Raw genomic sequence first — 10899 nt, forward strand, 5'->3', positions numbered from 1 at the left:
TCACGGGTTCCTTTAGGTGCCGCAGCGCCACCCTCTCCCCAAACAAAATGAATCGCGAGGCTGACGTCGAATTCTAAGTGACAGCACAGCGTTTAGTGGGAAGTGCCAATAGTGGGTGCTTTTCTCATAGCTCCCCGTGCTCCTGGGTCAGGTTCTCCTCAGGTGTTTGAAATTGGTCCTTTGGCATTTTTTATAAGGTCAAAGATTTCTCTGAAATTGTTTTTACGATAAGACTTCATGGCTGCAATATGCCTGTATACAAATATTTTACTTAATATTTTTCACTCTTCGCTGTAAGAGACCTATGGATTTGAATGCCTCGACCTTTTGCATTATGATTCCCTTTGTTGGCAAGCCCCTTCTAACTTCACATTAATATTTTCTTTTTCTGGAACCAACATAAACTAATAATCGACATTCTTTCACCCTCTCAGCATCTACCACCGCACAGCCATCTCTGACTGCATTAATGTTTTAAACCAGACTTATGGTTACTTACAATATAAAAGTTTCCATTTACATTAGACACTGATTTCTAAAAGGTCCATATGTCTTCTGGAACAACCTTTTAAAAATCAACATTTATGGCCCTGGTTGGTGTGGCTCAGTGGATTGAGCACCAGCCTCTGAACCAGAGGGTCACTGGTTCGATTCCAGTCAGAGCACATGCCTGGGTTGCGGGCCAGGTCCCCAGTAGGGGGCGCTCAAGTGGCAACCACACATTGATGTTTCCCTCTCTTTCCCCTCTCTCCAAAATAAATAAGTAAAATAAAATAAACTGAGCACAACCCAAATGTCCATCAACTGGTAAATTAATAAACTTGTAGTATATTCATACAATGGAACATTATTCATCAGTAAAAAGGAATGAACTACAGACATGGAGTGTCGTGAATAAACTTCAAAAACATTAAGTGAAAGAAGCCGGTCACAAAAGACTTCATCATGTATGAGTCCATTTCTGTGAAATGTGTAGAAAAGACAAATTTATAGAGACAGCAAATCAGTGGTTGCTTAAGTCTGGGGTGGGCGTGCGGATTAACTAGTAGGCACAATGTGTTTTATTAGGGTGATGGAGGTGTGGGGTTGTGAAAATGGTTTCTTACAGTCATTGAATTCTACACTTACACAAATAGGTGACTTTTATGAAATAAATCGTACCTCAATAAAGCCGTGTTATAAAAAGGGGAAAGATACTTACAGTGGTTCTTGTGAGGATTTTCAAGTGACCGGTGTAAACTAGGCATTCAATAGGTGACAATTATTTATCATTGTTACTATTTTTGATATGTAACAGCAACATCTTTGGTTAAGACTACAGAGTCAGCCCTGACTGGTGTGGCTCAGTGAGCTGGGCATCGTCCCACAAGCCCAAAGTTCACCGGTTGGATTCCGGGTCCGAAACACAGTCAGGGCACGTGCCTGGGTTGTGGACCAGGTCCCCAGATGGACATGTGTGAGAGGCAACCTTTTGATATTTCTCTCCCTCTCTTTCTCTCTCCCTTCCCTTCTCTCCAAAAATAAATAAATAAAATCTTAAACACACACACACACACACACACACACACACACACAGCCACAGCCACAGAATCTGAAACTCCTACTAGGAAAAAAAAGAGAGAGAGAAAACCTAGCTCAAGCCTAATTTTGTGTGATATCATTTACTGACTTCTTACTCAGGGCAGGGTGGAGTGGAGCAGTGACATTTTTGAATTGTGAAATCATAGCAAAGAGTTACAAACTTTTTATATTTTGTAATCTTTCCTTTTAGGGGGAGTGAAACTTGGATTAGGAGATTTCATTTTCTACAGTGTTCTGGTCGGTAAAGCTTCTGCAACAGCCAGTGGAGACTGGAACACAACCATAGCCTGTTTTGTAGCCATATTAATTGTAAGTATACACTGATAAAAACAATAAAAACAAGTCAGAACGCCTCACCTCAAAACTCCGCTGATGGCTGCCACTTGGAGGCGGTCCCATTTTAACCCAGCCGGCCAAGTGCTCCAGTCATCGGGAGCTTTTACAGCAAACAATCAGACCTCACCGGAGTAGTTCTCCGAGTGGCCACGCGTTAGAATCACCTGGGACCTCTGAAAACTGCGTGTTCCCACCCTGAGACATTCTTATTTAATTTGTTTCAATAGCGGATCTTATTTGTGAAGTCCCCCAGGAAATTGTGATGAGTATTTCCGATTAGGAACCTCTGCTTCAGGCAGCATAGATCTGTAGGAAATCAGCTATGTCTGAAATGGGTGAGCAAATCCTCACTTAGTCCCTGAGTTTGGTGGTGGTTTTGCATTTAATGCGACCACCTGCAGCATACGGGTTCCTCTGGGTGGGAAGCAGGAGGTGAAAAAAGTTAACACGATGCCTCTGTAGATCTTGCTTATAGAGCCACAGCAGGAGCTCGGAAGCTTTCAAAACTGTGATTTAAGTAAATAATTCATAAGATATTTCTTACACCTTTTTTTGCCACTAAAGATATAATCTCTGATGTTTCATATGCAAGTGAAGTTAGATGAGAGCTTTACATTGCATTTATCTTCTGATTACTTCTGTGGTTTATAATGATAATATAACCAGGCAGAATTTTCATGTATTTCATTTCTCTTCTGAGGTTAGTTTCCTGAGTGTGTTGTATCTCTTAAGAAGGAAATTACTTATTCTGGATAAACTGAAATGATGCTTAGTCTCCAGAATTTATAGTTAGTGTCTTGGTAACTATAGTAAAAAATGGACTATATTATATGGCTGCTCTGTGTTTCCAAGAAAGCGGCAATATACTTTTCATAAACTTTTATTGGCATATTCTCTGTGCATCTTTGTCCCCCCAGCCTCCACCCCAGCACAAAAAAATGCTCTTCACCTCTCGGATTTTAGCCAGTCAAACTAAGTTCATAGTAGCCAACTCAATATTTTAGATAGAAATTTTGGTGGCATTTAATTTTTCCAAAAATAGTCTTACTCATTTTTAGGTTCTATTCCTCCCCCAGAACTAGGGGTTGAAGAATCAAGAATGTGTGCATCACAAACTCTGTGTTGCAAAGGAAAAGGAAAGTTGTTTCCAGGTTTAATGGAAACATTTGTCCTAAAATTTAACCATGAAGGATTGTGTTCGATTATCTACATTAAAACCAAGACTTGTGATTGAGTTGTTTTGCACAAAATACTTTCATAATCACGTCTGAGTTTGTGTCTCCCCCCTCCCCTGCAGGGCCTGTGCCTTACATTACTGCTGCTCGCCATTTTCAAGAAAGCGCTGCCAGCTCTTCCCATCTCCATCACCTTCGGGCTCGTTTTCTACTTCGCCACAGATTATCTTGTGCAGCCCTTTATGGACCAGTTAGCATTCCATCAATTTTATATTTAGCGGATTTGTGATTAGACTCCCATGGACTTTTCTCCTTTAACTATAATAAAACCTGGGAAGGACAAACTTGATTTTCCTGTGTCCACACCTAACAAAGTCAAGATTGCCAGCTGGAGTTTTTGCAGCTTCCTTCCAAGTCTTCCCGACCACCTGCACTACCGGGCACTGGAAGGAGGTGTCCACAGAAAATGGTTCTGAACATACATTACTGTGGTGGACGGAGTCCCTTGGTGCAAAAACTACCAGATCTGTGGGGCAAGGACAGGGGAAAACGATGGGCCAAGATGTCGCTGTGCCCCCACCGGCAGGGCGACGCTTGGCCCACGTGGATTCCATCAACACTGCAGACTCTCAGGACTACCATTACCAAGGTTAAATGAAGGGGGTTAAACCAAACAGGACTCGTCATCTTAAGTAACACGTTGAAAATCAGCCTACTCAGTCTACTGAATTCTAAACCTTTTCAGGAGGTACTGTAAGGAGGGCAGGTACCAGCAGCGAAATGGAACGGGGAAAGGGGACTTTCACTTGCACTTTTTGCTGCCGACTTACCGTTTTTAAATAAGACTCTCTTTTCACCCTGAGTCAAGTCAGATGTATAAGCTGATTTTGACACTTTCTGTTCTCAAGCACTGACTCATTCCCATCTATGGTTGCCATTTGCTCCCAAGGCCAGTATGGGTTTCTCTGAGGTTGCTTTATCTTAAAAGTCTTAACCTCAGGTTCCAAATTCAGTAATATCTGGAAATAATGGAACTCTAACTCAACAACTCTCTATCACCCTTAGGTAAATTTTGGTTTATCCCCAAATTCCTAATTTTTAGACATAGTCGTAGATTTGCTGGCCCTCGAAGCCTTCTGTCCCCCCGTCTCTCCCTTTACTCCCCCCGAAGCGGTTCTCTCATACAGCAGAGAAGACAGCCCAGCTCTGTCGTGGTAGCAGAGATCGCGCTGCTCTGGGATTTTACTTCGCGTGGTGCGAAGACTGGGTTACGGATCAGTGCTATCAGCCTTGCTGTCTGATGTCTTCAGTAGCAGATGCAAGGAGTACCCAAAGGCAGTAGCATTAAAGAAGAGTAAAATGGCTGGTGAAGCACTTTTGTCCTGGTTTTTCTTTTTGCAGTACAACCCGCTGTCTCCAATAGTAGGTCAGAATTTAAAACAATAGCCAAAAGCCAGTGGTTTATAAAGTTATGAATCAGTTGTATCAGTATAAAGCAAGAGTTTGGAGAAAACCGTGATTGCGCTTGGTGAGCTGGGGGAGAAACAGGTGCCAACAGAAGAAAGAAGGGGCCTCCAGCAGCCAATGGGAGAAAATGAGCTAATGTCCTGTGAGCAGATGTGAAGGAGGAGATCCAAGTTATTCCTCAAGACCCTCGCAGTGGGTGTTCTGTGGTCTCCCCTCTGCCCGACCTTGGGTTTCAGTGGACCTTTGTGTGAGTCGGGCCGTGGAGCGCGGGCCGAGCAGTTCTGCTGGGCCGTGCGCGTAAACAGAGCCATCGCCTGTGGGCACCACACCTCTCTGGGAAGCTTTGCCAGGGAGCAGCCCTCCTCTTACCGCAGGCAGCCCTTAGCCATGCTCACCGGACTGAACGCATCTGTGGGGAAAGCTTGGTTCCCCCGTGGGGCTGGGGAAGGACCAGCTCTTCCTTCTGCTTTCTCTCAGCCTGTCATGTGGGCTGGTTTGGGATTGGTTCTTGGAGTTTACAATATTTGTTTTCTGTCATGGAGTGTTCTTTAGAAACTAACTTCAGGAGCGGTGTGCTGGTACTAACTCACCTGAGTGTGGCTGAAAACTGGCTCACGCTAGGCAGCCGAGAACTGCAGGAAAAATGAGCTGTGCGAAGAAAGAGGCTGGGAGGAGTAGGTTCTCTCCTCTGTTTTTTTTTTAGCCCCTTTTTCCAAGATTCTCTTTTTCTCTGCAGACACGTGGCAGCGTGGGGGTTCTAGGAATACGCACGATTCGACAGCTACAGCAAAGCCACCTGCAGACCAATTTGAGATCTGAAGCCGTTGTGGGGGCACCCTGATGCAGAGTGGTTCGTCTGCGAGGGCGTCTTCATGAAAGGCGCCTCTGGGGAGGCTGTGGGGTGCACGTGCGTGGACCACCGTTGTTCCTGTCCTGTGTAGAAAGACGGAGGCAAACCCGCCGCTTGCTACAAGACGGAGCCACATCTCAGCGTAGAGAGAACCCATCTTCCTTAAACCACGGATCTCAGGCGCAGAACTTTTTCTTCACATCTTTTTAGAATCAATTCAGTCGTTTATCGAAAGTATCAAAATGCCGGTCTTCCACCATGAAAAATCAATTGTCCCTGGAGAGAGAAAGTAGAAGTGCCACTGAGGACACACCCTCACGTGGCCGCCGGTGGCTGTGGAGCCCGACAACACCAAGGACCAAGCATGAGCAGCCAAGCCACCCCGCTCAGTGGAAAGGAGGAAGAGGGCAGGAAACGGTGTCCACCGGGGTCGGTCTGACTGACCTACAGCATAAAGTGCTTATGTCCGGAGTGGTGCTACAGACCAGCCTGTGGAGGCACCAAGGGCTCACCTCTCTGGCTCTGGTTCTCAGGAGGTTCGTGTGTGGTCTTAGGGTCGTGGCTCTCACTGTCAATGATTAATTTATCAGAAGAAGTAGAAGCTTTCGAAGCAACTTGAAACATTCATAACTGAGCAAATTACTGATTTCACTATAGAAGCAACTAAATAGGTGGTGTTTTTCCTCTTAAACTCTCGGATCCCCATTTCTAAAAGTTTCCCTTGGTTTTAAAAACCCTCCTTCCATAATAGATGCTCGAACAAATAATACGTTCAGTGCTTTCCTTTACTTGGCTTCAAAAAACCCTACATAAGTAGTCTCATTCATAATTTGGAGAACGTGAGGGAGAAGTTAGGCGTTCACATAAGGCCCTTCAGGGTCAGGCGTCTGTAGGAAGCCTCTGATTTGGATCCCCCCCGACCCCCCAGTGCCTAGCCTTGCATGTTTCCGCATGTGCCATCTGGCCCTGGAAGAAGAAGTTCACATGTCACCGTGAAAAGATTTGTTCAGACTCTTCCATGGTGCTGGAGTCTAAAGCTGCAAAGACAAATAAGCTCTACCCTCAGAATGCAGCTGTCGTTTCTTTTCTGCTATACACCATCTTCTCTAAAATACTGGGTACTTGTCAGTAACCCCTTTTGCAGTTACTGTTATTGAGGGCTTATAAAACTGATGCTATAAAGGTGATTTGATTCTTCCAGAAACCCATCCCTAAAGTACTCCTTTTTCCCTAAATTTGCCTTTGGATAGTCAATAAAGAAGAGTTGGCCCACCGTTACAACCCTCACCTCCACGGGCATCCTGAATGTTGAGTGTGGGGAGAGACTTGAAAACTGGATGTTGGGTTTTGCCCCGGGAAGAAACAGTGTCAGCATCGTAAGTTTGAGCCCAGGTTACAAGTGAACCTTGTAATCTCCCTGCATTTAAATTCCCAAAACACAGGAGATGAAAAACAACAGTTTCAGCCCCTCACAGCCCTTTAAAATTGTCAAACTGCGTGTACCAACAAGGCTGCCAGCGCGCTTGTGTTCCCAAATCACCTGGGCGGCCTGATGTGCACAGCCCTCCCCTCTGGTAGGAAGCACCTCAGGTTTTTGTATTAGAAATCAGCCTGGGGTCCTGGCTGGTGTGGTTCAGTGGCTTGAGCGCTAGTCTGTGAACCAAAAGGTCACCAGGTCGATTCCTGGCCAGGACACATGCCTGGGAGGTGGGCCAGATCCCCAGGAGGGGGTGCACATGAGGCAACCAGTCAATGTGTCTCACACATTGGTGTTTCTCTCCCTCTCCTTCCCTTCCCCTCTAAATAAACAGTCTTTTTAAAAAATCAGCCTGGAGCTGAAAAGAACGCCTCAAAGCCCCTCAACCCTCCCCCCACCCCCACCCCCCCCAATGAATCCCAGGGCCTCAAGCAGCTGCAGCATTGCCCTGAGGAAGTAGTTGGGTCCGCCCTGGGCCCTAGGATGTGGTGTTAGCACTTCGGTCTGATCTGTGTAACAGGGAAGATCTCCCAGAAAGCAGTTTTCCTTTTAAAATAAAGTTGTGCAGCAGGGCAGCTTCGAACCCAACTGGAGTGGGCGCGGGACTGTGAGGTGGTGGCTGCGTGATCGGCGGGGCTGGCTGCGATTCAGCGGGAGCGCTTGCTCTCACGTGCTCGTTGTCTGGCTTTTGCTTCTGCGGACACTGCTTTGTACGTGATTCAAACTGTGAATACATTTTTTTTTTAATTTCAAATTCTGGGTGAGATGATATTTTGATAGATGACTGCAGATTTCCTTGTATTTGTCAAATGAATAAAGCCCGCATGAATGCAGCTGTGCGAGTTTCCTTACACGAGAGTAGTGCGGTGTGGGGCCGGTGGTGCCTGGCAGTGACCGCACACGGTTCAGAAACGCAGATGCGTCCTTCCCGCCCTTGCCCAGAGAGCAGAGTATGGGTCAGGCGGGCCACATCGCTGAAGGGTGCGATGCTAAATCCATGCATGAGAAGCCTCAAAATAGTTATCCTTAAAACTTAGTTTCTGAATCGGTTTTTTCTACAAACTGTTTAACTCAAGTTAATGTAAAAGCTGTCGAAACGAGAACTTTCAGGACGTGGATGTTGCAGTACCACGCAAATATTTCATGTGCCAGAGGGCTGGCTGTCTTTTACAACTGTTACGGAGGTCATGTCGACGGAAGACACCCACATTGCTTTTGCTGACCTGGTAGAGCATAGATAGTCTTATCGCTCTGGCCCCAAACTCCACCACATGTTGGGAATTACCAATCAGAAATAAGTTTGTGGTAGAAAAAACCAAAGCTGACCGCTGTCTTCAGAAGGAGCATATAAAAGAGGGAGGCGCCCTGGCTCCAGTGGCTAAGGGCATCAAGAAGCAGGAGAGGTGTCCGTTTCCCCCTCTGGGAATTAGAGGCATCCTTCGCTTTTATCAGTCCTGTGGGCAGTGCCACTGGAGTCCACCTCAGAGACCTGGTGGTTTGTCCTCGTCAGCGGGGAGAGGCTTCTGAGCTGGGGCCCTGGGAGTGGAGGGGAGGGAAGACAGGGCTGAGGAGCAGGAGTAATGAGGCCGCGATCTGCATCACTAGGTGAGGACCGTGGTTTTCTCTCTCAGAGAGAGACCCTGCCCACCAGTAGCTTAGGGTCTGGTTAAAAGTGAAATGAGAAATGACAGCATGCTTGAGTCTCAGCATGCACAGTGTTGACTCACTACCTTGACCTTGAATGGGAATGCAGGGTAAAGGAGAGATCCACAGAGACAGGGTTTGAAATCAGTTTTCTCCAGAAACCAAGTTTGAACCAACTTGGGGAAGGAGGGAAGAATCTGAATTACAAGAAGGCAAAGAACACACGCTAAAAACAAAACCAGGAAGGAAGAAGTACGGGGGAGATATCAAGGATAGTTGCTTTCTGAGTTAAAGTGATGATTTATTTGGAAGAGAACTCAATGAGCAAACCAAATACATTTCCATATGTACTGAGAATACACCTCCTCCGTGACACAACTTGTAGAAACCATGGAGGATGCTGCCCTGACCTACCACAGGGGCCTCTTATCGCTTGACAGATTGATTCTCGTGTGCTGGGCTGGCACTTCGAAGTCTGGTGTGCGTGCCCTGTAAGGGGACAGACGGGAGGGCCTCAGAAACCAGGTTTGTGGGAGACCTAATTCTTGGGAGAAGGGGTATTATACTCTTGATTCCTCCCCCCCCTGAATTTGTTTTGATTATGTAGTAACCCAGGGTCGATTCCTCATGCAAAAGAGGGAAGGATTTTGTTAGCCCTTTTGCTGAGGTGCTCACGGCACACCTCAAGGCGGACTGCAGGTAGTTTTGACTGTGACTCGTTTTCTGCGGTAGCAGACTGAGTCAGAGGTATATATGCACGAGGATGATTTAAAAGTGGAAACAACCCTGGGAGCTAGACAAGCGTATTTGCACTACACTTAAATGCCTGGCTTCGAGGGTGCGCCTCCCTCCAGATGTGGCCGACGCGGGGACAGGCCCATAGTAGTCGCTCCAAGGCCACAAGGAAACTGACGGCAGACTTTCGGGACTTCTTCCTGCACCTAGAGTCTTGTCCATCAAGAACTAGAACTGAAGTAATAACTTGTTTTTCTGTTTATTAATACTAATTGGATTTCCCTACATATGCTATAGAATAGCATTAAATTTAATTGTTTATGGACATGGACAAGTATGGTGATTGCAGGGGAGAGGGAGGTATAAGGGGGTTAAATGGTAATGGAAAAAATACAATAAACATTTAAAAAAAAATTGTTTAGTGAGATGACTGTTTTAACTTGCATGGGCCAGTGGATGTGAATGTGTGATTTCTTCAGATTTTCTGACATGTTGAAAATGACCTTTGCGCCATCCTGCTGTGGTCGGTGTGCAGACGTGCCCGGAAGCCTTGTTCTGGAGACTCCTGACCCGCTTCCCTCCTCCTTTTCCCTCCCGGGGCAGGACTCAGCTCTGCAATAACCAAGTCAGAAGGTCACCGGTTTGTAAGCATCATCAGGCTTGAGGACTCAGTGGAGGGGAAAGGCTTTCCTCTCCTGGGTAACCTGCACGGGGCCCAGGGGACACAGTCTGAGGACACCATGAGGGGGTCCGCTCTCCAGGGCAGGGCTGGGAGAGCTGGGCCAGGCTTCCCATTTTGCTGACTGGCTGCTCCGGCTCTCGGGTTACTGCAGTGGGCATTCAGCAGTGCAGCCCAGGGGGGTGCGGCCCAGGGCCTTCAGCCTCTGGTGGATGCCCGCGGCCCTCCATGGGGAGTTGGCCAGCCCGCCTGGGGGTTCGTGTGCTGTGATGGCCTGGCCTGTCTGACTCTCTGCTGACGGAGGACACTGCCCAGGAAGCCAAGGCGCCCATTTTGCGTCAGATGGCCCCTGGCAATGACCCCAGAGACAGGGAGAGAGAGAAACCAGGGTCCTCTGCCCCTGTCCATGTGTAGCAGGTCATCCTTTGGGGGCTGTCTTACCACTGGGCAGAGACTGGAATTCCCCTTTCCCCCTCTTGTGCTCTAGATAAATGCATGAGATAAGTCATAGACTCATTACAACTGATTATGCCACTTTCGTCATTAAAGATAGGATTCACGGAGGCACTCAAGCATTTTATAATTGTATGAATTGATTTTTGTGTTCAAGTCAAATGCACTGGAAACACTTTTTGGGGGGGGTCCGGTGATCTGACCCAGAAAGTCCCCATCCCAGTGGGACTTCACCTCAGACCACCAGGCGGCCACTTTGCCAGGCCATGCTGACGTGTCCCAGGCATGCCCGCTGTAGGTCCCCTCCTACAGGTCCCTGGCTGCCTGGAGGGCTCTGCCTGTCTCTCCAAGGCAGTGCTCCAGCCTGCTGGAGGGGCGGGTGGGGAGGAGGGTAACGCCTGGCGCCCCCTCGCAGGGCTACTGCCCCTGGGGCTGGAGGCAAGTCTGGCCCCATCTCCCCGCAGGGAACTCGGCCAGCCCAGCTGTTTACCACAGCCCCTCC

At 47.5% G+C, this 10899-nt stretch overlaps 1 protein-coding gene across 1 annotated transcript in view; it reads left to right on the forward strand.

Moving 5' to 3' along the window:
• PSEN1 (presenilin 1) overlaps positions 1 to 7719 on the forward strand; it is a 56229-nt gene extending 48510 nt beyond the window's left edge. Inside the window, exons 11-12 of the mRNA XM_024567402.3 lie at positions 1772 to 1890; positions 3215 to 7719. Of these exons, the coding sequence (XP_024423170.1) occupies positions 1772 to 1890; positions 3215 to 3370 (275 nt within the window). The 3' untranslated portion in view covers positions 3371 to 7719. The remainder of the gene's footprint in view (positions 1 to 1771; positions 1891 to 3214) is intronic.
• The last annotated feature ends 3180 nt before the right edge of the window (positions 7720 to 10899 follow it).

The sequence above is a fragment of the Desmodus rotundus genome, chromosome 7, assembly GCF_022682495.2.
Source record: "Desmodus rotundus isolate HL8 chromosome 7, HLdesRot8A.1, whole genome shotgun sequence".
In the NCBI taxonomy this organism is placed as follows: Eukaryota; Metazoa; Chordata; class Mammalia; order Chiroptera; family Phyllostomidae; genus Desmodus; species Desmodus rotundus.